At 39.2% G+C, this 27042-nt stretch overlaps 1 protein-coding gene across 2 annotated transcripts; it reads left to right on the plus strand.

Moving 5' to 3' along the window:
- Positions 1-382: 382 nt before the first annotated feature.
- Positions 383-25916, plus strand: stxbp1b (syntaxin binding protein 1b). Of its 2 annotated transcripts, XM_067600588.1 has the most exons (20): positions 383-500; positions 7010-7059; positions 7271-7352; positions 8804-8880; positions 9143-9221; positions 11065-11168; positions 12879-13027; positions 13641-13725; positions 15618-15748; positions 15889-15996; positions 16192-16252; positions 17435-17500; positions 17883-17963; positions 18449-18587; positions 18993-19102; positions 20019-20120; positions 21531-21616; positions 21839-21993; positions 23079-23202; positions 24943-25916. In XM_067600588.1, the coding sequence occupies exons 1-19, from the start codon at positions 464-466 to the stop codon at positions 23186-23188; spliced, it is 1812 nt and encodes a 603-aa protein (XP_067456689.1). In that variant the 5' UTR covers positions 383-463; the 3' UTR covers positions 23189-23202; positions 24943-25916. The 2 variants fall into 2 exon arrangements, with proteins under 2 accessions (XP_067456689.1, XP_067456697.1); XM_067600596.1 differs by lacking the exon at positions 23079-23202.
- The last annotated feature ends 1126 nt before the right edge of the window (positions 25917-27042 follow it).

Genomic DNA, 27042 nt, shown 5'->3' on the forward strand with positions numbered 1-27042 from the left:
CAAAGAATGTGAAGCATGTTGAAGTACCTGCACACTGAATCAGAGCTCCCATCTGTAAATACTAGATTGGATGGACCAGACGGACAGCACCAACCCTCCCTTTTAGACCAACGGCAAGTCTTCTTCCTCAGGCAAATACTCACAGGAAGGAAATGAGGCATATATATATATATATATATATATATATATATATATATATATAGAGTCAAATGACCGGTGACACCATAATCAGCTGATCACATTCACATGCATGTGTCAACACACCGCCATCAGTCACACAAATTTACAATGAAAAATAGAAATATCAAATACTAATTTCATATAAATAGTGAGGTGGTTATTTTGGATTTAATTGGACCGGAAGTACGTCGCTTATTTTGCGTGTTATTGTGAGCTTGACGGTGGTTGCGGGTCAGCTCAGTTAGGATCTGAGGAGAAGTGGACGCGCAGCTGAGGGCTCATCATGGCACCACTTGGACTAAAAGCCATTGTTGGAGAAAGTAAGAGCTGTTTGTTTATTTTATTAGCTCATGTGTTTATTTCATTTACTGGCTCATAAACAAATGATTTAGTGATTGTTACTCTAAAGCCATTGTAAAGTATTGTATGGGCATGAATAGCCATCCTCATTTTGCAAACATTTAATGTGAGATGCGAACGCTTCTTGGTGTAATTAATTTGTCCGGTTATTGATTGATCTACAGGACTGTGCAGTTCAGCAGTTTGTTATTGAGGGAAGTTCGACGCGCAAAAGACGCACAAATATTTCCGCGCCAGCATCTCTCCAAGCGTTTTTTTTTTGTTTGTTTGTTTCAAATTATTGTCAGTGAGATGAGTTATACATCATGAACTTGTTTGTCGGTGTTTTATTAGACGTTTATTGAGCCGTTAGTGTCGTTGGAGTCCTGGTTAGGTGTAAATCCTGCTTCACTAATCTTTGTCTGTGCGGATTAAGCGCTTTGACATCATTCTCAGAGGAAGTAGTGGAGGGAAGAGTCGACAGTGACACTCACATTAACTAAGACTGAGTTTCTTCTATACTGTCAGCTTCATGTCAGCATAGATACAATACACAGTCGTTACATATGAGTGATATAAATGTATAAATGTCGTCAGTTATAGAGATTACAGGAGCCCTCCCCTTTCTTTTACAAGTGTGCCGAGTTTACAACCGACGACGATTAAATAAATAAAACATATTTCATGTATTATATTATATGTATTATATTAATGTATTATTCAAGAGCAACACAGCTAAAGCATATAAAGCAATTAATATATACATTGTGCCCTTAATGAGTTCTCTGAAAATACTCAGGGACACCAGAGTATTGGATTATTCTATGAGAACAGTATATCTGAAAGCTGACTTTCCAAGCTTAGTATTTACTGATGGAACCTGTAACTGAAGTCAGTCTGCACAACACATTTGAGTTCCACATCTCCAGGTGAGAAATGAGGTTAGATAAAATGATGATCTATGGACCTTTGTTAAATCAGCATGAGCCAATGATACTCTCCTCTCACATAGAGAGAAAGCCATCCTACATTCTAATAAAGAGTGCAATGATGTGTAACGTAGAGTAACATGTCACACATCTAACTGCAGAGTTATAAATGGTATCCAGAAGTTTTAGAGTAGAGACTGATGCATACAGACAACATCACCATAGTTCAGGACTAATAGAGGAATTTCCTCCACTAAGCCTACAGAATGTAGGAAAACACACGTTGTTTCCCAGTTTCACCCTCAGTTTATCAATTAAAACTGAAATATGAGCTTTAAAGGAGTTTGTCATCTATCAAAAAGCCCAAGTACTTATGGGTTATGGTTAATACAAGATCCATCAATACCAAAATGTATATGTAGTTATATAATAAAAAAATGATCTTTGCATTTCAATAATCAATTCTGCCGTTGTTAGTGTTCATAAGTTTTGTCCAGAAAGAAAAAAGTTCAAACAGTCAAACAGCTGTTTTCCCAACCTGGCAAGTTGTTCTTATTAATGTCTCACAACTGATGTATACACCATTAGTAAAGGATTTATTAAACATTAATAAAGACAATAAAGACATACAATTTATAACTTTATACAATCCTTCAGAAAGAGCATCTTTTTTCTGTAATTTTCTGCAATTTACGGTGCTATACTGAAAAAAATACAATGAAGGTAAACTATTTTAGAGCTCTTATTTCTACACTTATCATGTTAATATAGGCTCTAATATAATATCAGTATCGAATACCAAGTTACCTCTCTGCAGTTGATTATTTCTGGTTCTGATATTTAATGGGGACTCTTGTCATACACTGGACTGGTCAGTCATCAGTCAGTGGTGAGACTTTAGCGGATGAAAAGAACATGAACATGAACATGTTGAATATCTGCTCAGTATGTTTCTAGAAGCTGACAGAGGTGATGTCAAGGGATCAGGGACTGTATAGAGGCCGCCGTGTCAAAAATGCTGAGCTGTTTCATCAGATATCAGAGTGGTTTTAATGGAAGCAAGGCTGCTTCACTGGAAACATTTCCATTTTCCATTTTCATGCAGATTTGTACCAATTTAGCCTGGACAGAAGGTGCAGCTGCACTCTTCCAGCATGCAGTATGTGTGGTAGTCAGGTGATGTCTTTATGGCACTGTACCGTACTATGATAATCTGATATGATATGATAGCATTGTTTTTTGTTTTTTAAGTATGGAGTAGATTAACCCACCAGGAGCCCTCCTGGGCCTCTATTGAACGTTTTGTGGTAATTTGTTTAAACACACTTTTTGACTCAGGGCAAGATTTATGTCACTTGATTTTGCCCCTTAGTAGTGCATATCCCCAAACAAATTTGCAGTTCAGCAAATGACCACAAAACAAATGACACGATGAATATGGGGCCTTTGGGGCCCTTGAGTGTGTGGGGCCTTTGGGGCATTTGGGGCAGTTGTTGACTCAGCCTTGTTGCAGGTTTTTGTCAGTTGCTCCAAAATATGCAGCTTCACAAAACCCTTGAAACAACTTGGTATGAAACAAGATAGATACCAAGATTTTTCACTTTTAAAAAAAAAACACATTAACAATGATTATTATTTTAAATTACTCAACAAATGCAGCATATATAATAGTATTAGAATATACCCTGACAGAGGGACATGATAGCAGGAAGAGGAGATTTTTTTTTCAACAAGTCTTCCGTATTAAACAACCATGTGACTCCAGAACGACACATAGGAGGGTTTTCTAATCTGGCGCCTCTATCAGCAGTAATCGGCAGGACATCATTTGTCTGTGTTTTCCAAAACCGTTACACATCACTGTTAAAAAATAATGTTTTATGATGTGACAACACTGTGGTTAAGGTCTGATTAGGTTTAGGGAAAGATCATGATTTGGGTTTATTAAGGTTAGAGAATCATGTGGTGTGAGTTGATGTTACTATTTCCTTAATGTTAGGCCACCTTCGTCATCATGGCAACAATAATTACCACAAGGTTAAGGTTAGGGGACAGTTGTAGTTACGATTTTTAAAAAGCTGTCCTAACTCGTGGCTGGAAACATAAAACAAACAGCGGCCTCCTGTGGAAAAGTTTACTGTTTCGTTAAAGCTCTGAATGAAGAATTTGTTGCTGTTATTGTCACCTAGTTTGCATCACTGCTTTGGGTCATAATTACTACAGCTGCTAGATGGCATCTGTCACTCAAATGTAACTATAGATATTTTTAGGCGACTAACATTTGATCTGTTATGTCATTTTTGACAGAACATTTTTTTTCCACCAAGAAAATAAATTTAGGTATGATTAAAAAATACTCATGGTAAGTGAACATACTGTATATGAGAAATTCACATTTTGATTTACCATGAGTATTTATCAAGCCAGTTGTGTTAGCCTTAGACCTTTTTCACAGCAGACATTGTGACTGTGCACAGGTGGAACTGATAACATTAACAGTGGCTCTGTTCCATTCAGCCAAAAGGGCTATGTAAGATAGGTTACGATTACATTCCTCATGAAAGTAGCGTTTCATGACAAAGTTTGAATTGTTTAAGTTTTCTGGCCCAGGGTGCACAAAAATGTAGTTTTATCAAGTTCTGAGTGAAGGGACACTGAAGATTCTCCATCTGATAGCTGTAAAGGACAGAAGAAAGCATTTCACAAAGTTATACACAACGTTTACCAATGATGTCTTTAAAGATAAAAAGTTATAGATGAACCTTTGTCTGTATAACGTGATGAGTTCTTGTTCCAACATGAATGATAGATGGGGTTGAGCCTGTCTACCAGTACAGACCTCCCCTCTGCTTCTCTTACAGTCTGTTGTGATGTTGACTGAGTGTCTGCCACAGTGTGTGTGTGTTTTACACAGTATTATAAAGCTGTGGAGGTGTGATCATCATTTATGCTATTTTATAATACTGATATTGATATCAAGATCCACCAGCAGGCTGTTGTTGTTGTTTATCCTGCCTGTGAAAGCTGCTTGTCAGGTGGCGTCCTATTCTTTCATGGACACTTCCACTTAATCCTGTTGACTAATTGGATAAACAGGATCATTCACTGATGAATACATAATCGACCAGCATGTCTTTCCTTAGACAGCAGGGCCCAGCTGACTGGAGGCCGTGGAATTCCATATGTCTGATCCAACTTCAGATAGAGATGTTTTGTGATAAATCATCATATAAACCATTTGTCCTGCACCTGTACTCAACGAGGGTTGGATGTGCACACTATCCACTTTTTTTTTGCTTCATACATCAAAAAATTACCTCTAATTTCATATTTTGTCATTCACAGTAATTATTGTTATCAGACAAAGACATTGGCTCACAGTTATCATGCTGCCATAACTTCATGATAATGTGCTTACAACACCTCAAGAGCAGCTCTTCAAGTGAAACATCCTCCTGGCCCCGCATAAAAACAGGACATGTTGAATTATTTTTGAGGCTAAATGTAAGTCTGCGTGTTTATCTGTGTGTGTGAGTGATGCTGCTTCCCCGTGACGCCACGTCCGCTGACACAGAAACTGCCCAGAAATAGCGGTGGGGAGCGGTGCATTGGATAAGAGGATTGGGAGCAGATTAGAGGCAGTGATTGCAGTGGGCCTGTCCCTCCCAGCACTGAGTCTGACAGACCGGATGCTTAAACCCCTAGTGAGGGAAAATGGGACGCTGCTCATCAACACAAGGGACAGAAGTTGTCAAACACGCTTCTGTATTATTCGCTGTCTTCAGCCCTTCATTATTGATTATATTATCAAGTAAAGCAATATTTTGTTGCTGTGATGATCCGGTATCCAGATGTGTGGGAGTACTTCTTTCCCAGTTTTTTGGGGGTTTTTTGCTTGTGTGTACAGCATGTAAAGTTGTGATCTACTCTCACATTGAGAGCTCATCAGGTTCCCTTGCTTCATGTTTCACTTAACTTTACACTTGAGTTCATAAAGTTCTTTGAATTAAATTGCATTATTTTTTCTGTGACTGGATTTCTGATAACCCTACATTATCTATACAATCCAATATTCCAGCTTCAGTTCTGGGTAGTTGTCACCCTGAAAGGTGAACCTTTGTTCCAACATGAGGTCATGTGCACCCTGGAGCAGGCTTGCTTTAAAGACCTCTCTGTATTTAGCTGTATTCATCCTTCCCTCGTCTCTGAACATCTTCTTGTCTTCCCATCTCTGATCTCCATCAACTGAGGAACAATCCAATTACATGATGCTGCCCCAAGCATGCTTCACTGGTGATGAGCAGTACCAGGTGTTAGAGTCTGAATGTTCAGACTGAAAAGTTCAATTTTTGTCCCCAACTGGAGAAAATCTGTCCTCATGCTCTCAGAGTCATGTAAGTCCATTGCTGCTGTAATATGCCTTTAACTCAGGAGCTGTTTCCATCAAGTCCTGCTACCATAAAGACCTGATGAGTGCTTCTCAGATACAGTGTCCACCGGGCTCTTCAATTGACCACCTTCTGTGGAGGTTTGAACAATCAGATTTCAGTCTGCCTCTTGGATTACACTTAGCTTACTGTTTTTCAATTACATAGCTATCTGATCTGCCAGAAATGCACAAAGTGACTAGGTGTAAATGGGGTCACTGTGAGAGAACTCCAAAAAAACCCCCCACAAACCAAAAAAAACCCATATCTGCAATTCTCAGATGAGTTTGAGATGTTCTGATTAGAATTAAGGGGTGATTTGCTTCACTGGCATTTCCACTCATCTGTTTCAAACTAGATATCAATAACTGCAAACAGATTTTGTTTTTAAATCTTGCTTCAACACCATTTTTATATAGTATTACTTCCTTTCCTCTAGTAGCTGTTTGTAATTGACATGTTAAGAGCTCAGTCATGGGCATGTTCCTAAACATACAGTTTTATTCACCAAGGTTTTGAGATATGTGCTGCTGCATTACATGTTGAAGTTATAAATGAATACAGACACCAAAGGACAGTAATTAGTGAGGAACTGTCATGGAACACAGATGTCAATTACAAGGAAGGACTACAACGATGATACTTCATGTGTCAGCTTTGACTGTCAAAAACCAAAGAAATTCATTTACTATGACATAAAACACAGAAAAGAAAGCTGAGACGATGAAAACACACACCTCTACATCAATACTTACATTTACCCACTGTTTGTTGACACACTCAGCAGCAATGTGTCTCTCCAGAAGCAATATCCTGGAAAAACAGTGTCAGTCAGTGATTGTAGTGTATATATTGTAGTGTACAGTGTATATTGACTGTCACTGACTGAAACAGTTGGCTGTAGTTTAGTTATTCTGTATGCTATGTGGATCATTCATTGTCAAATGCTCACAAAGCTGGGAGCATTTGACAGTACAGTGTTGAAATTCTGACAGCTGCCATACCGTCAGCAGACAAATGGATCAGGCTTCACATGGATATAGATCCAATAACTCTGATGAGCTTTTTTATTGTTGTATTGTTATTGTATTATTATCTCAATTTAAATGTAATCTCATTTGTCCTGCTTTACAGAGATAATGAACAATGTCATCAAGAAGGCAAGAGAAAAAGGAAAATGGAAGGTATGGTCCCCCTTGTCTTGCTGCTTTGCTGCTTTTATTTAATGACCATGATGCACAGGATGACATACTGTATGTTTGGCAGTCACCCCTATTGATCTGAGTATAGTTTCTTGATAACAATTGCCTTGGAAATGAATCAATTAACTGATTCACCGAATATATGCAAATAAAACTCTTTGATACAAAGAGCCCTGTCTGACTGTGTTTGTAGGTGCTGGTGGTGGATAAGCTGAGTATGAGGATGATTTCCTCCTGCTGTAAGATGACAGACATCATGTCAGAGGGAATCACCAGTAAGTACAACCACCCAGGTCATTTCACTTCAGTTGTAGACTTGTAATCAGTTTAATCAAATTTAGTGCTGGTAAATTGAATCCAGTTGAACAGGGACCTACTTAAACAACAGCTCCATAGCACTATGGTCAGAAGCTCTGCAGGGTACTTTGAGTATGGAGCAAAAATAAATCTAACAACACCTCTAAAGCTTAATAATGAGGTATTAGACAACAGTGTTCCTCTAATTTTGTGTTTTTCCTGTTTTAACATAACAATGTCTCCGTGCATAAAACCAGCTCCATAAAGACAAACTTTTCCCAGTTTGGTGTGGAGGAACTTGACCTTAACCTCATTGAACACCTTTGGGATGAGCTGTAACACCAACTGTGAGCTAGACCTTATCACCCAACATAAGTGTTGGACCTCACTAATGTCCTTATGTCTAAATGGGAGCGAATCCTTGCAGCCAGGTTCCAACATCTGCTGGAAAACCTGAAACCAGAAGAGTGTGTGGGTGTCCAAATGTTTTTGGCCATGATGTGTAGTTCAAAGGACAAAGAAATAACATTATAGCCTGTATATAAAGATGGATGTAGCGAAGTGTGACGTCACCTGTTAGTTTGCATTGGAGCTGGTTTAAAGCCCAGAGTTGCAACTTATGGTTGGTGCCATCTTGTCCGTTTGGAGCCAGGGCCTTCTAAATAAGAAGGGTGGGGTGTTGCCTTTAATGCTCTGAAAACTCTCTCCCTCTCCCCACTACCTCAGACCCAAGCTAACACTAGCTTACCGAACACTGAGCACTGCACACTTGGGCTAATGTTAGCTACTTTAGCTAAATTGTGCCAACAGGGCAGGTATTGTAATCAAGTAACATTAATCTGAGTGAAATATTGTGACAACAGTCCAACTCAGTGAGTCCGGGAGCCGGGGTGAACAGCAGGTGAGCCAACTGTCAATCACAGCTGTCAATCAATACCCACACAGCAGACATCAAAGCTACTATAAATCTTCAAATGTTATTAACGGAGCAATAACTTCCAAAATGTCCACTAACACATTTACTAGGGGGCCTGAATTTAGAGACTGAGACCATAATGACTTGTTAAAAAAATGATTGACTTGGTATTTCTAGAGAGAAGTTGAGACTTTTTTAATTGGAGTCAGTTGGAGCATCTAGTGGCCGTTGGTGGTATTGCACTCTAAGGGACTTCTGCATTGTCTTCAGCTTGAAGTCAGTTGCCACTTGAATTCAACATGATGTGATATTTGACAGAGAGGATGACCGCAGCCTTCCAGCATTCATTAGCATGTTGAGCAGTGAAAAGATGTTTTCTTTGGATCAAAGACAGTTGCGTTCCATTGTACAAAGATTCTGCATAAACATGAAACACACACTAAATGCAATGATGTTCCTACAAATAGATTATTACTGATAGATCATTGCTTATTATTTTCCTTTGCCCTCCAGTTGTAGAAGACATAACCAAGCGGCGTGAGCCTCTGCCCAGCATGGAGGCCATCTACCTGATAACACCCACAGATGAGGTAAATGTTATCTTACAACTCCTGTGCAGTATTTTAGATATCGCTCTCATTTTGCAATTTTTTTCCATAAATTTAAAAAAATGTCATTTGAATCTAATGGGTATTGGAGGAATAAAGTTTGTAGTTGTTGCTATTTTAAATATAATATAATTGGATAGGAAACACACAGTGTCTCTTTGAACACTGATGAATTGTCCAAACTGTCATTCCCTTTCACATCAGTCCATGATTCAACACATTGTTCTCTCCTGTGTTCTCTCAGTCTGTCGAGGGTCTGATTGATGACTTCAGAGACCCGCAGTCTCCGAGGTACCGAGCAGCTCACGTCTTCTTCACTGACAGTGAGTAACTGTAATCCAGGACCACAGAATATAGACAGAACATTTGTAAACCTAAAGTTCATCTGGTGACTCCCAAAACATTCACATCCTTTTGAAATACACACAAGCTGATGTTCATACTGTGCATAAAACATACTTTGTGAAGCAGCTGCTGAAGGAATAATTATACTGGTGAACTAAAGTTAATATAAATGTAACTGCAACAGTGAAAAAGTGGAAGGTAATGAGTATTTATACTGGTTTCTTTATAAAATACCTCACCCAAAGATTATACTGATTCTTTGCACAAAAAATATTTTGCACAAAAAGTATATTTTGTTCAGTTGCTCTCTCTACGTAGATACATACATTTGGTGTTTTTTTTTTTTTTTTTAAATGAACCCAAGCAGAGAGGTACCTGAGATAGTCAGACTGAACTGAATTATCGAATTGTCAACTTAAACAGATACTAATACTGTAGGGAGAGAACACCAAGTCACAAAGTCACAAACTAATAAGCAGCCATGGTTGAAAGGAGCAGTGACACATGTCATTTCTATATAAACTATAAAATACTGTAGAAAATTCATGCCTAGCTATTTAACCAAATGGTTAGTGCAAACATTAGTGTTATCACAGTTAGATTATTGTTCAGTGATTTAGTCCAACACAACAGAAAGCAGCTCAGAACAAAGCAACTCACAATGCTTTTCACTGTCCAACAATAGTAAGTACAATGAATAATCATTTGGCTTGGTTAAGTGATATCATCATAGCTAAAACCCCAGAAACACTTTATGGAAACCTATCATTTTTTTCATGCATACATAATTTTTCTGTTCGGCAGTCATCAGAGGGTCGTTTTCTGTTGCCTCCATGTGCAGCCAGTTTAACACAGAGAACAGTTCATTATTGGGCAACAGTGGCATAGAATTCATTACCAATTTTTTGTTTCAAGGAAAAGTTAAGATTGTATTTGTTTACACAAGGAGAAGTGTAGAACATTATATGACCAGGCTTTGAGTTGATGTTCGTTGTTGTGTGTCGTAGTTGTGTATGTGTATATATATACATATATATACATATATATATATATATATATATATATATATATATATTTACATATATATACATATATATATACATATATATATATATATATATATATATATATATATATATATATATATTGAAAATGAGTGGATATATATTGATGTATTTCTGTTACTGAAATATTGTTAAAAAATACTTATGGGGAGCCCAGGAAGAGTAGCCACTGTTTCAACACAGTGGCTAATGAGGATCTGAATAAACAAACAAACAAGCAAACAAACTGTTCACATAGGGGTATCAATCCACATGGACGCTGCTTTCAGAACGAGTGGATACACTGGCTTCCTGTCTGTCAAAGACTTGATCTTATAATACTGCTGTTGGTCTATTAAGTACATCTCTGACCAAAATCAAGGCAAAAGGTGCCATACAAATAAATAGACATATTGACACACTAATAATGCTGGATTCTACATTTCTCACAATGCAACTAATTAGCATATTTTCATTACAACCTCTCTGGCTGTGAAATACTCACAACTTCCAAACTTCTTGTGGTTTCTAAGCCCAAGCTAATTTTATGATTCCAGACTTGACAAAGCTCTTCCAGAGCCACATGAGACAATGTTTTCCCTGTGACTTAAATATGTGGCCTTTTATATATAAAATTGACTCCCCTTTAACATAAAAACCTTAATTTACTCAGCCAATTAAATGTATTCAAATATTTTTTCATTTAATAAAGTAATGACAGTCAGTATTGAGATAACGTTGAGTCTATCTCACCATGTTTTTGTTTGATTCTTTGCAGCAATCCCAGACTCACTGTTTGGCCTGTTGACCAAATCCCGCGCTTCCAAAGCCATGAAGGCCTTGACTGAGATCCACGTCGCCTTTCTGCCCTATGAATCTCAAGTAAGACACAGTCTAGACTGAGATTATACCTGCCTCAGGTGTGATGGATGAGGTCTGAAAGGATTTCACTCAACTGTGTGTAAAATCTGCAGTGAAAGCTGCATCATTAGTACGGCTATGTCTGGAGTTCAGAGGTCAAAATCACATTCTCCCCTAACCACTACTTTACTAATATAATCACAGCAGCAACTTTTACAGAAGCAATATATTATCAATCTTTTTTTTTTAAATCACAAATCAAGCTTACCCCATACTTAACAGATGCTGTGTGGGAGGCTGCTGCAGCTAGCTGCCCAGATACTTCTTATCCTGGACATTAATCTTCCAGTCGCACACCACCAACAGTCTTGGAAATCATGATTTTGTTTCCAGCTGGTATACAGTATATGAGGACAGAAATTTATGTTCCACTGTTCCATCTACAGCTTTATAATTTGAAAAATGTCGAATCATAAAGTCAGTAAAAGTAACAACAGTTAAACATTTGCTATGATAAACCACGAGAAGGCTGCAGCAGAGACATAAGGACATCACACATTAAAGGACAGGTTCACAATTTTTCAAGTCTGTCTTAAAACAACAGTCAGGTGCCCATATGAACACAGAAAGAGGTTTTACTGGTGAAGCTGCTCTGTATTCTCACCAGCATTATGTGAGCCATGGTAGATGGACATTTAAGTTTTGCTACCAACAATTATTGTTGTTCAAAATGTTTTTTTAAAGGAAGAAGATAGATGTCTGTGTCTGAGTGTGGAGTCAGGAAGTGGTATTGCTTGGCTTAGCATTGACAGGAAGTGAGGGGAAATAGCTAGCCTGTCAAAAATCCATCTACCAGAACCTCTAGAGTGCACTGATTTCTGTATTGTATTTGTATTTCATTTGCTTTCCTGTACACAAACAGATATGTAAAAACCACAATTTGTTATTTTAAGAGGAGTGTGGGCTCTGTATCTATCTGCTCAGTAGGTGTATTTTTGAGGGAAGGAGGCTCTGTTATTTCCCAAAATGTAGAGCGGGTTGACATATTCGGAAAGAAAGACTAAAATAATGATAAAATAATGATTCAGGGAGGACAATAGGGGGAAGGACGGTGCTGAGGAGGACGGGGCTCACTGTGTTTTGTGTTGGATCAGCTTTAGTCGTCAATCCTCTGCTGTTGTCCTGTAGTTTTAATCCTGAGGGGGAGGGACATACCACACTGACCCCACCTCTCTGCCCCCCCCCATCTGATCCCTTTACCTCATTGGCTGACTGGAGTAATGTTCATTCCCTGTAGCCAATAGTAGTGCAGATAAGATATGTGACAAGAGAAAGCACAGGGATTGTTATCATGTGATTGAGTCAGGAACAGATGGGCGCATGTGTGCGTGTTTGCAAGAGTGTGTGTGTGTGTGTGTGTGGAAAAGGGATCAATGAGTATTGTTTTTTTTTTTTTTAAAGTACATGCTTATTTTTTTATTTACTATTTTTACATTTCACCATTCTCAGGTTTCCTCATAAATGTTCTTTTTGTCATAGCTGAAAAATTGTAAAAGACCATTTATATCTGCACAGGACTTTATAAATCTTCATCAAAGCTGAGTATAATAAAACATATTCATGCCTTCCTGTGTGAAATAAAGTCCCATCCATGCGTTGGATCAGTGTAGCATTATAAAAGAGTAAATGCTGCTGGGTTGTGATTGAACCTCATGTTGTCTCTCTGTCCAGGTCTTCTCCCTGGATAGAGTGGATGCCTTTCAGGACTTCTACAGCCCCTTCAAGGCTGACGTGAAGAACAACATGCTGGAGTCTTGTGCTGAGCAGATCGCCACCCTGTGTGCCACTCTCAAAGAGTATCCTGGAGTCAGATACAGAGCGTGAGACCTGCTTAATATTTGTTATTTACTCATTTTAACACCTCATAAATGCCACTAGGCTATCATCAGTTAAATTCATCCCTTCTTACAGATGTTTCACATTTAAACCAACTCTATACTTTCCTGGTAGGCTTTTAATGTGAAAGACAGGAAGTATTGAGTTTCATTGACGGTAGCTGTTGTGCTGGTCATGGCTATTGTTTGTATACAGGCTATTTGAGATTTTAGGGTAATAAGCCAATAATGTTTCAAAAACTCTTTAAATACACATACATTCACCAGAGCAGCAGTATTAAAAACATTTGTTGGAACTGTGCTTGTTTTTTATTCTTCTTTTCAGGGTTATGTTCTACTTTTAACAAATCAGGGCTTTGTTTGAGTCATTATAGTTCTGCACATAACTATGTACATTTACTGAAGAATCCTTAGTGTAAAAAAACAATGGAACCGGGTGAGATATGGTGTCTGTGTGTTCAGACAGAATGCAAAGCGACACGATACGATTACATAAAAAGGCAAATACACAAGTAGATGCAAAATTAGAAATAGAATCAGCACATCCAGGTTGAAAAGCTGGTCTTGTGTGACGCTGTATGTGTGTGTCTTGCTTCAGGGAGTACAAAGACTGCGCAGTTCTTGCCCAGATGCTTCAGGAGAAGCTGGATGGCTACAAGGCTGATGACCCCACCATGGGAGAGGTAGGTGGCAGAGCCAAATGACCAATGTGGAGATATGTCATTGAAAAATTAATCATTGAACATTTCAGTTAACAGGATTTTTGCAGGCTGTTCTAAAACCACAGAAAAAAATACAATTTAAACCTACAAAAAAGTGATTGTAATGTGATGCATATTAATTGGCATTCATAATTTCATACTGTATATGACTATCTGACATAGAAAGTAGGTTACATAGTCTGTTTCATTCTGCTCTGTCTCTACACTTCACAGAACGGACAATTAAAGCATTTTCAGCTGCTTACACTATTTATTAAATCCATCACTGCTTCACATACATGACATAACAAACACTCAGCTACACTTCACAAGTGTCTCACTCTAAAAAGTCCATGTGAAAAGAAGCACCACATAACAATACTATTGTTACAACATATACATACGGTGTGTATATATATATATATATATATATATATATATATATATATACCACTCCACTGACTGACTTGTAGTCGAAGTAGATCAGTAGATTAATCAAGAATGGACATTCTTACCCTGTGTATATATATATATATATATATATATATATATAGTAAAGGAAGGAATCTCTGTCTATATGTCTGTATGTCCTTCGTGTATCTCAAGAACCGTTCACCCGATTGACTCCACACTTGGTGGGTACATGACTGGGGACCCAAGGGAGTGCAGTGTCAAATTTGGTGCAATTTAGACGCACGATACATTTAATATTAACAAACTTTGAATAAACCAGCGATCAGCGGGCTGCTCTGCTCTGTGCAGGGGCGGGGTGGAACTTCAGGGCTCCACTGACTGACTTGTAGTCGAAGTAGATCAGTAGATTAATCAAGAATGGACATTCTTACCCTGTGTCTGGACAGACAGCGTAGCATTATCAGCACAGTTAGCAGATCAGCAGCAAGTGATTACACAGGAGGTGTTCAGGGACATGGTTGAGCATGGGTCACCTGCTTTTTGGAAGCACTCAGAACCTAATACACAATGACTGTAGTTATGCATGTAAAACGAAGGCAATACTTTACACGGGCAGTTCAAAACCAGTTTGTCTCATATGCTCCAAGACCATGGTGATTGTGAAGTGCCACTATAGACAAAGCACAAATCTTTGGAGCAGACATACCCACTCAAATCCAAACTGAAGGCACAGAAAATAGGAATGATCTAAGAGCTCAATATGATCGATCCTCTTTATTTTAGGATGCACATTATTTTATTTTTAAATACAGCCCTTAGTTTAGGCTACTTGAAATAAGAAAAGAACATTTATTTACTATTAGACTACTTATTATTTATATCATCTGTGTATAATAGACTGTTAGTTTCTTTCATGTTGTTGGTGTATATACTCATTCACACATTAATTTTTTAATGTGTTGAAATAGCGGCCAGAGGCAAAGCAATCGGCCCATCCCAACAAGTACATTTTGAACGGGGACTGCAAAATCAAAAAACAAAAGTTCTTTTCTCGTCCGGTAGAAAGCAAGGTTCAGTAGCAGGTAATCAGTCTATGAAAGCAAACAGAGCAGGCAGGGAACAGGTGAGGGTCACAACTGGTCAGGCAGAAAACATGACAGAGTGATGGAACGCTAAGACTGAGTAGTGCATTATACTATCTGGCAAATAAGTGAGGGAGAGGTGTATATATTGTGGTGGTGATGAGAGAAGGGCTGTGCAGCTTGGTGGTGAAGTCAGATGATTGAACTGACAGGGTGATGGGGTAACTGCAGAGCAAGTGGCAGTGGCAGGATCTGAAGTGACATGAGATGTTAACGGCAGGGAAAATGACAAGAAAGATGAACATGTAATCAGCATTGACCATTATGACAGAAATGTAAGTATGCTTAGTGTTTTCTGTCTGTTCTGGATGCCTCCAGGGTCCAGACAAGTCTCGAACTCAGCTGCTCATCCTGGACCGTGGGTTTGATCCTGTGTCACCTCTCCTGCATGAGCTCACACTGCAGGCCATGGCGTACGACCTGCTGGGCATTGAAAACGACGTGTACAGGTAGACAACCGCACACATTACTGAAGGAGGTCTGACAGCTGTCAGGAGTCACTGAAAGCAGGCAGCTGCTGTCATTTCAATGATATTTGTGTTTTATTTTGTTGTTTCTTTGATTGTGAAATTTGGGTCATATATTTCAGTTTTGAGACCAGCGGGATGGGGGAGACGAGGACAAAGGAGGTGTTGCTGGATGAGGATGACGACCTGTGGCTGACTCTGAGACACAAACACATCGCTGAGGTGTCGACGTGAGTGGCTTTGACTGTACTGTTGGACTCTACTCACACATACACACTCACGGCATATATACTGTATACCACAAGCCTACAGCTCTGTCAGTGTTCACAGAGCGTTATTTAGCAGAGACCCTACTCCGTTTTCACTCATCAACACATTTTTCATTTTCTGACTTTTGTTTTGTCCTCTTCTGTCTTTATCTGCAGGGCTGTAACTCGCTCTCTGAAAGAATTCTCTGCCAGCAAAAAGATGAACACTGGAGAAAAGGTAGAGGACACACTGTATCGCTTGGCTCTGGTTTCAGGATCTGTTACTGTGTTACAGCTCTTTACACTGTCCTTCACACGCTCACACAGAGGTGGAAGAAGTCCTGTACTTAACTGTGATGTACATTACTGGAATTTTAAAGTAAAAATAAAATTGTGGGTCCACTAACAAAAGTACACATTTACAATAAAATAAACTATTAAAGTACAGTTGCTGACTTAATTAAAGATGCATACCATGGGCCTCATGAAAGAACATTTTTGTATTCTTACTCTAAACCTCTCTAAACACCATGAGGATGTGTGTCTTTGTGAGATTTGATCATCAGCATCATCTGTGCCCTTAAACTTGACATCTATGGTTTCCATTTCTGGTCAGTTTGTTCCATTAGCAAAAGGAGTAAAGAGAAGAAGAGCTTCAGGTCCTGCTGTCAGAAATCAGCAGACACATTTATCACTGTCAGTATTTATATTAAAGGACCTGAAACAATCAGAATTAATTAATAATAGAGTGATCGACAATGTGTCATCAGAGCAATGCTGTACTGTGACAGAAATAAAGAGGAAGTTAGATGCTAAAAAACATCTTTCTAAAGCAAAGTGCTCCATGACTAATACAAGAGAGGCTGTCATGCGTCATGTGAGTCAGAGAGATATGAGAGGAAAGATTATTATAGCCTACAGAGGTGATGTTACACTGAAAGGTGTAACACCGTGATACTGGACAGAGATCTGCAGAAACACCCTGAGGCTGGAGTTTACAACAACTACTGAAATAAAAATCATCACATCTATAAAAAAAAACCTCTCAGTTACTCTGATGAGCTTGTCTTTGGTACACACTGTCCAGTATTTCATTCTAGTTGATTTGGTATCATATTTAAACTCCAAATTCATTCAGATCTTATAGATTTTCTTGCATGAGGCACCAGAGCTCTGAACAAGAAAATGTTGTTGATTTTTATTGAAAACATGTTGAAATATTTCTATTACAATGGCAGATTAAAAAAAAAACAACTTTTTATAGGAAAATAAAACTTGGTCTCAGTTCCGGACTAAAATAGATAAGAGGGAGATGTTTTTCACTAAATCATGTTATGGAATCTAATTATATATTTTACATCTGCAAAATATACTAAAACTATAGCTTTCAGGTGATTTATATCACTCATCTGTCTTCCAGACCACCATGAAAGAACTGTCTCAGATGCTGAAGAAGATGCCTCAGTATCAGAAAGAGCTCAGCAAGGTAGGAGTATTACTGGACATCCATACACCTCAGGTTACTGTATGTAGTGCAGTTTGATGGGTGTTTTCATCCAAAGCAGATCAAGTTAAAGGTATGGCTGCTAGACTTACTGTACAACTTGGTAAAATCTGACATTGTGCACAGTGGTGCGTCCGTCCATGTGTATACATGTGCTTGCATGGGTAGAGACCTTTAAGCAAAATGTATTTCTAACACTTTATTTACTTGAACTGTAAGTTGTCAACCTTATTTTGAAGATTTCCCATCTAGCATATATAAATTCCTGAAAAATAATCTCTTATCTTTTGATATTGTTTGCAGTTGATTGTTCTCCCTGTGCAAAAAACACACCAACACTAACATCTTTCTTCTCTGAGCTCAGTATTCAACCCATCTCCACCTGGCTGAGGACTGTATGAACCGCTACCAGGGCACTGTGGACAAACTCTGTCGTGTAGAGCAGGTAAATCGGGACAGATACTTCCCTCATCCACAAAGATGGTGAAAATTTTCAGATTTGGAGGCTGTGGTTGGTCTTGTTCTGTCCAAAGTTAGGAAATACACCGAACAAGACCTCTAAAGCTCCACCCATTTCCATGTTGTATCCACTGTGCTCAGTTTGTACACAAATATCCATCCACACAGCACGTCTGTGTAGTGTTTCTTGTTGGATATGGTCAGTGAGCATAGGTTTTGGTTTTGGTCTCTGTATGGTGTTATACACCATGAAACCAGAGGCCAAAGTCTGGATAGATGAGTTAAGCTGCAACCAGTGTTGAGAGTTTATCTAGAGGGGTTTACTTACAGAATGCCACATCTGTCTTCTGACCTTCTGTAATGAAATTAAGAAACAGCCCACTTGGGTGCTGTATCCACAAATGTGTTCTAACCCACCTCTTTCCTCTAACACCCAAGCTGAATCCCTTTCCCTTTCCTCCTGTCTCTAAGGATCTGGCGATGGGCACAGATGCAGAGGGAGAGAAGATCAAGGATCCCATGAGACTCATTGTACCCGTTCTACTGGACACCAATGTCAGCGTGTCTGACAAGATCCGCATCATCCTGCTCTACATCTTCCTTAAGAATGGTCAGATATTCACTGTCTGTTTTTATTTATTTATTTATTTAGTCCAGTCAGTTCTCTGGTCATATTTGAAATAGGGATGTTGCAGTTCATGGTCGGCGTCTTAACCCCTAAGCCTCAGTGATCTGTTTTTACATCAATAATAACATTTGGAAGATCCTGCTGAATGATGAGTAAAGCAGAAAAGTTCATTGTTCTGGTGTTTTGCTATAATTTTGAATTGAAGCTCAAATATTCATACTGTATGTTCATGTTTTGTTCTTTTGTTTCTTTAGTGTTGATCCATTCCCAGTTTTTCTCATGTCTACATGTATGACAGCGTATTTGTGAAAGCGCATGCTGTCATGCATGTGTGTGCGTGCTGCATGTATGGACTATAAATATATCCTACATGTGTCTGTGTGTCAGGTGTGACTGAGGAGAACCTGTGTAAACTGCTTCAGCATGCCAACATCCCACCAGAGGACAGTGACATCATTTCCAACATGGCCCACATGGGCATGCCCATTGTCTCTGAGGTGAGCTGTCCTGGTCCAGGACCTGAATCTCTCTCATCCTGAACTCTCTAAAACAAAAGCAGGATGTCCCCTTACTGTTTAGTGTTTCAATCTCTGTAACTTTGGGGGAGAGGTTATAGAAACAGATTACAAAAATAAATGACAAAATCAAAGCAACAGACGCTGAGATATCCTGACTTTTAGTCCCTAGTAAGGGTCAATACTGGATGCTACGCTTCCCATGATCCAACTTGACAGTGTCCTCTGTTAGACCCTCCCTCCCTGACTCAAAGCTTTCAAACTCCAAGCACCCACTTTAGGCTCCTTCACAGCCACAGAAGACATACAACAACTGTATTGAAAAAGGTTGAGTAGTTCTCCCTTAGATGAATGAACTGATCTTTTGAGTAGTTTCCTGGTATCTCTTTTCATATTTTGTCCATTTAGCTTAGCTTTTTTTGCTTGTGTTGTGTCTTTACATTGTTCCTTTTCAAAATTCCACAAGGCCACGCTTCCCCAAAAGGGCCCTGCACAAGCTTACTTGTAATGATGGGTTTACTTTAGGCTGCTGAGAGAAACCTGCTGGAGCTCTAAAGGATTTGTGGTGGTTTCCCATTGGGATTATTTTGGTTGTCCCCTGCACACAGTAAACCTACAGAGGGCCCTTGTGGGTATGTTTGCTGCGATGATACATTCAGATCAGTGTCAAACAACTCAAGAGCATAACTTTTCAAAGGATTGTGTCATTTTCAACTTCCCTACATGTGACCATTTGTTTTCAAGTGAAATTACATTGGAAATATTATCTTTATTACCTGAATCCACTATAGCACTATCCTATAAGACTGACATTTACACATAGTTCTGAAAATGACACACTCTTGTAAACTCTTCAGAAAGAGTGAAAGCATGAGTGATGAGTGTCGGCTCTTCACAGGGCACTGCCAAGAAAACCAAGAAGCCTGACCGCAAGGAGCGAATCAGTGAACAGACCTACCAGCTCTCCAGGTGGACTCCTCTCGTCAAGGATCTAATTGAGGTACTTCTCATCCCTAATCACCATGACCAGCAGCTAGTGCAGTATGACTACACACTTATACTGTAATGAGACATCTTTCTCAAGCGCTACAGGGTAGTGGCATTATCTGCAACAGATATGCATCTGAACAAGTTTTAATAATGTTAAATCTAGCGCTACTCCTTCTAAACAATGTAATAAATTCAGACCACCTGTCAGTTTTCTTAAATGCCTGTGCATCTCTCTAACATTTGCTGGAGAGATTTAAAAAAATAGAAAATATAGAAATTTGGTGAGAAGGACAGTATGTGGTCAAATGCCCACTACTCTGCAAGGCCTGGCATCCCATCTGGATGGGAATAACTTTGCAGGGGGAGGTGGGGAATTAAACATTCACTGTTTCCCCTCAGTAATTTAACTCATTGTTCCGGATGGGACTTTAACCATCACAAAATGACAGGATCTGGTCTGTAACAGACATGGGCATTCAGCAGGACAAAGCCAAAACCCCCCCAGGGGGGCACTGGAGAGTTGAGGGTGAGAAAAGATACTGCGTGACGCGAAAGAGTCAAAATCATCCACCTTCTCTGAGTCATAACTCAGTCAAATCTTAACAGACAAGAATCACATATTGATATCATTCAGTGTGACTTAACTTCCTCAAGATATCATTATCTCTGATGTCCATCACCAATAAACCTTCATAAATCCACTTCTTCTATAAATCTTAAGAAGAAAAAGGCTGCAGAACTTGCCTGAGAATCATCACATTTTTAAATTTTCTTCAGCATCAAAGAAATCCAGTGATAGTTGTCGGTACACGCATGGCTACACTGCAAACAGGAGCTGCTATTAGCTACTTCAGAATACTTTAAATAGAGCCAATGTTCCAAAATGAAAACAAATATGGTCTAAAAACATGGTTCAAAGGAGAATAGCAGCACGTACCTGTATCTGACATTACAACAGCCCATGTGATGAGCTTTTATGGCGTCTTGCTCTCCTGTTGGATCTGTTTTTTCCTGTCATCATATTGGTTCCCTCTACTGTATTTGTTAGCATGTTTCCATTTAGAAAAACATTTTTGACTTACTCCAGTTACACACAAAAGTCAGATTGCACACACAGCTGATAAAATGCAGCAGAAGGAAAAAACTCAGAGATCCACTTCAAAATACAAAGACATCTCTCTGGATGGGGTTTAAATTACAGGAGATTCACTGAAAAACAGTAGGTTGTTTCAGCTGCAGTTATTACTGGGGTGCTGGTGAAAAATGACCCACGTATGTGCTCCAGACTGGATTCAAATCACTGACCAGCAGGTAATGTTGGAATCACCCTACGTCCCCTAGAGACATACATCTAGTCCCGACTGTAAACTGAACTTGAACTCACCTCTCATGTAAACTTTGGCAACTTGTGTTCCCACAGGACGCCATTGAGGACAAACTTGACCCCAAGCTGTACCCGTACATTTCCCAGCGACAAGCATGTGCCAAAGCCAGCGCTCCATCAAGGTGGGTCATTTTATATATATTGCCTTAAACTTCAAGTAGCAAATGACTTCAATGAATGGCTTCAATTACTATAAAATCAAATTAAGTAGATCTGAACCATTATTGTTTCATTATGACTCTTTAATAAGAGTCTTACAATATTGACTGCACTGATAAAAAAAGTACTATCTTTCAATATTTTGCAGAAAATTTATATCTGTGTCCATGTTTCTCATCTTGCAGTGCTCGCTATGGTAACTGGCACAAGAACAGGGGACCCACAGAGATGAAGACGGGGCCCAGGATCATCGTCTTCATCATTGGAGGAATGACCTACAGCGAGATGCGCTGCGTGTACGAGGTCACTCTGGCCAATGGCAAGTGGGAGGCCATCATTGGTGAGTTCACTGCTGTCTCTGTTAGCGGGGTAATGCTCAGCAGTCTTTAGAGGGTGTACTTGTTGGTAAATAACACACAATGACAGGTGATAATGTGTTCTGTGGCTCTGGAGGAGCTTTGTCAGGTCTGAGAATAACCCTGATGATGTCATCAGGGGCTATCTCAGCTGGCGCTTGAAGACTACACATCTGTACCTGAAAGCCTGGATTACAAAGTGGAGGGGTGGAGTGGAAGACATGAGCATTTACCAGGCAGGAGGGTCATATAAGATGCTCTCAAGTTGCAATATGGAAAATGTAGGATCCAGTGTTTTTGCTTGAGCCATACCAGGGACTAGAAGTCAGTATATCTCAGTTTCTGCTGCTTCCTCTTTTTAAATCTGTCTCTTGCAAGTCCAATAACTTTATTTAAATTCGATCATTTTCATTTGAAATGTTTTCAGTAAAACTGGACATACAGTATTCACGGTGGCATCTTAAACAACAGCTGAACATTCATGGGGCTTAACTCTCCCAGAATAATAATATTACTGTTACATGCTCGTACATACTGTGGAATACAGTGGAAAGACCTCATTCGTATACGTATACACATGTACATAATATAGGGTTTCAGCATGTTTCATCCAGCATGTTTCTGGTAATATGTCCTGGTATAAATAGATAAAAGAGGTTATTCCTCCTGAGGGTTTGAATCTTGCTGATGTGTCTGTTTTGAAATCTTATATTTATGTTCCTGTGCTGCTGATTCAGCAGAGCTGCTCTTCTGTGTAATGGCATTAATCACATTCTCTGTGAGAGCTGATATGTTGTTGTGACTCTCAGGGAACAGATGCAGTGTTAGGTACAGGAAAGAGGGCGGAAAGACTGAATCTGCTAAATCTATCAGCAGGTTGAATTTCATGAGGCCTACAGTCATACTGACCTCTGAAGACAGCCTTATTATGCAGAATTTTGCAACTTTGCCTCGATAAGACCTTTCTGAAGTCATACTTTATGTCAATGTGATGCTGTGTTTGTTACAAGCTTTCATCCAGAGCTCCAGGATTCAGTCAGTTCAGCTTTCAGGCTTTTGTCCCCTGTAGGTTCCACCCACATTCTCACCCCACCTAAGTACCTAAAGGAACTACAGCACCCAGACTTCCTGGACCCCAACGCCCCACCAGAGGGCACTGAGGAGCCGCCCGCAGAGTGAAAAGATGTTTGAAAGTAAATACACAAGTCATGATGTGATTTGTGAATCCTTGTTTCCCCGTGTCAGCCTGCCTGTCCTCTGTCTTACTTACCTTTGAACCATTTATCCCTTCAGAATTTGTTGTCAGAGTTTTTCCACTGACACTCAAATGCTGACTCATTATTTGTGAATGATCTGACCCTTTTCCTTGTGTCAGTGTTTTTGGTAGACTGTCCTGTTGGTGAACTTATCTGTTAACTGATAAGAAGATGATCTGTGAGTTCCTGGTGGATCACTGCTGGCTCCACTGTTCCACACGAGCTATTATGCACTCTACATAATGAAGAAAATTGAAAACGTTGGATCATTGAGCATCTTTCTGATGCCACAACTGGTGCAACTGCATCCAATGATTATGTGTAATTTTTCTTAACTGACAATTCAACAACCGTGTCCACTTTCTGCAGCATTTGGTCAGGTGCTCGAAGGCGTGAAAATAGGCATGATTTGAACTTCCCTTAACCTCTTTTTTTCATTCTTCACACCACTACTTCCCTCACTTTTATGTGTACAACACCATGAATGTCAGTGATGAGAGACTGTCTGAAAGTGTGCGCTGTTATCTGCATTTGTACAATTCATCATCAAGCATTTTTGTATCTAGATGTGGTGTATGAAGAGCCGTATTGGCCTGAATTTAAATGATACAATACACTTTCACACTAATCTGGTTGGGAACCAACCATGAACTACTATTAATCCAGGGAGAAGAGAAGGGTTTTCTCTCCTAAATGTGAAACAATACCATTAAAGCAGAACATAAATCCCACTTTTGTGTAGCTTGTCTATCAGTCACACTCTCACTCTCACTCCTGTCAGGCTCTCCTGTCAAAATATTTTCTGTGGCTGTTTTTGTCTCTTTCAGCTCCTCGTCATCTGTGACAGCAGTCACTAAAGACACTCGTGACAGATTTTCACTCCTCATGGATTTACATCAGCTGTCTCCTGCAGGTTGAACTGAGCTAATGGAGCAGATTTAGGGCAGACTGACTCTAACATACTCATCATAAAGAACTTGAATTAACTCACTAGCCTAGCCACATTAAGGCTACAAACAAATGCAACACTCCGTGTAGGAGCCGGTGTTATACATGTAGTTGTAGTCCTCAAATATAAGATAAGCCTCACTTTTTCAAACATAATTCCCAGAATAAAATGGTTTTATGTTCGGGCCAATACGGTAGTTTCTTTGAAGCTGTTTTAATTGTTTTAAAATTGTTATCTCCTGTTTCCTGAAATGTAACATTTATTAATGAAGTAACAACCTTGTGTATAGTGTGCACATGCATTTTGACATTTAACCAGAAGAGCTGTCAAAGGGCGTTATAAAGCTATGGAGGTTCTTTCTTTAAAAACAACAGCAATCTATATATTTTTTTATTTTCACCTTAGCTGCTCAGTGTGTGAAAAATACCTCTCCTTGTCATCTTTCTGTCGGTCTGTGGTGTTGTGTTGTACCTCACCCTCCCTCTGTATTCCCTCCAGGGCCATCCTTGTGATCTTTTTCCTTGCAACATCGCTGTTGTTCGTCTTCCTTGTGTTGCTTCTCTTTTCCATCCCCAAATCATTTTTCTATGTGCAGCCACATCCTCACAGAGAGAAATGTCACTGTACTTTTGCCTCTAAATGTGTTGCTAGGTTCTGAAAATCTTTGTTGGAGATGTCATGTCTCATTGCTGATCTGTTGGTAAAAGTGATTGTATTGTGTCTTTCAGGATCAACTGAAATTTTCACCCCACCTCGCCTTCTAAAAGCCCTCAAAGATTTGGAGAAAGAAGAGCAGACAAACTAAGAAGCTCCTGTAGTGCACCCCCCCTACCCCCAGCCTACATATAAACAGCAGCAATACAGTCCAAACTATAACTACTCCCCTCCCCAACATGACACATCATATATAGACTTGATGTTGTGTACAATTCAGTTGCTGTTATCTCGCAAATCAAACTGTGTTCTGAGTCACCATGTATTGAATCAAACGAGTGCGTCAATGTTGGTCAGAGTTTATTGGAAGATTGGATTTGTGTTGAAGGTTGTCTATATTGTGTTTATTTCTGTGTGTGGATTAGTTTAGATGACTGGGTGAGATTCAGGGACTGCAGGTTAAAGAGTATATTTGGACAATCACTCCAGTCTTTCATTTACAACAGGACATATTCCATAGAAGGCTCATGATCATTTGACAAATTTTCTGTGTATACACTTCTATTATAATCTCTCCCCTATCAATTACACATCCTCTCCTGTCATTTTCTTCTATTTTGTTGGAGCATGCCAGTTTTAATATAGTGCTTTCCACACCATACTGTGCATATCATCTGATTTACGTGTCCGACCTTGGAAATGCTTATGCAAGGCTACACTGATGGTATATTTAGCTGTAGATTCAGCAATTGAAAGATAAATATACAGTATAGTTGGGTTTTCTCTTTCCTTTGCATTGTCTCAATACACAGCAGTGTTTTCAGCAGTGCGTTTTTGTCCTGTAGAGGTTCAGTGTCCTTTTGCTTCCCTGTATTTGACCATAATGTTGTCATTTGTTATTGTTGTGTAGTGATTCTCTGTGACTAGTAATCCACTGTGTATGAAGAGAGATGTCAGTATTATCATAAGTCTGTGCTTTTATGTCCACATTCATGAAAAGTACTTGCTGCAGGATCTGTGTTAAGCTAATAAAGTGGCTTCCATTAAACTGTGTCATTACATCATTTCTTTACTGCTGTTTTCTCCCATGTAAGATCAAAATGAATATGAAACATGAGTTGTCTGAACATTTACTGTGGTTAAGTATTACTCTGATATTGCACATATATACATAGATAATACACATATTTCTGGTCATAAACTGCTCAATGATACATTCAATATTTTAATGCATATTTACTGAAGTTTGTACATCAATAGGATTTTTTTAATACATATTTTTTTAGATGTTTCCATGAAAATACTCAATCAATAGGTAAATCCAAGATGATGCTGCTGATACTGCTAACCATAATTCAACAAAGCCAGCTTTAAGCACAATAACAGCTGAGCACTGCAACTCCTGTCCAAAGCCTGTGTCCAGACTGAAATGTGCAGGAAATCCTTAATTTTCTCAGGTTTGAATACATGTCAGAACTGCTCTGTAGAATACCACAGGAGGAGGATTCAATGCCCGAAAGAATGTGCACTTGCACCACCACACAAATGAGTAAGTCTGTAAGATTGTGCTGCATATTATGACTTTTGGTATTTCTATATGACCTTTAGTTTAGTTTAGTTTATTAATATTTTAAGTTTATTTGTGAAATGTATTATTTAGATTTAGACATTACTTATTTTTACTAAGTGTGACCATTAAAATTTTTAGCAGTTTCATTTGTAACAATATATTTATCATATGTTCTGTGTAGAAAATTTGAGTATGCACAATAACAAAGGCTTGATTATCAATGCACAAAGTGGGTTCCCAGGTCTCTGAACCTCCTGGGCACTAAAAGCTCCAGTTTGGCAATCATCCATCCATTCAGCCAGCCAACCACTTTCTGATGCTTATGCAAGTCTGGGTTGCATAGCAAGAGGCTATGTAAGGTATCCGAGATGTCCTTCTCCAAAGCAGTGTCCTCTCCACCTGGCAGATCACACGGTGTTCCCAGCCCAAATGTAATCCCTCCAGCATGTTTTGGGACTATCCAGGCGACTTCTGCCAGTTGGAGATACCTGGAAAACCTCCAGAGGGAGGCATTCTAATCAGTTGCCCAAACTGCCTCAAATGGGTCCTTTTAATGTGATGGACCAGTGGTTCTACTCTGATCTCCCCACTCTGGATTTCCAGG

This window comes from Thunnus thynnus, chromosome 2 (assembly GCF_963924715.1).
Source record: "Thunnus thynnus chromosome 2, fThuThy2.1, whole genome shotgun sequence".
Classification (NCBI taxonomy): Eukaryota; Metazoa; Chordata; class Actinopteri; order Scombriformes; family Scombridae; genus Thunnus; species Thunnus thynnus.

What these genes read in the sequence shown, in the direction of transcription:
- stxbp1b (XM_067600588.1), top strand. Translation starts at nt 464, where the DNA reads ATGGCACCACTTGGACTAAAAGCCATTGTTGGAGAAA. An exon ending in ATGACCCCACCATGGGAGAG is followed by an intron (nt 13,726 to 15,617) that starts GTAGGTGGCAGA and finishes GGATGCCTCCAG; the next exon opens with GGTCCAGACAAGTCTCGAAC. An exon ending in CAAGTGGGAGGCCATCATTG is followed by an intron (nt 21,994 to 23,078) that starts GTGAGTTCACTG and finishes TGTCCCCTGTAG; the next exon opens with GTTCCACCCACATTCTCACC.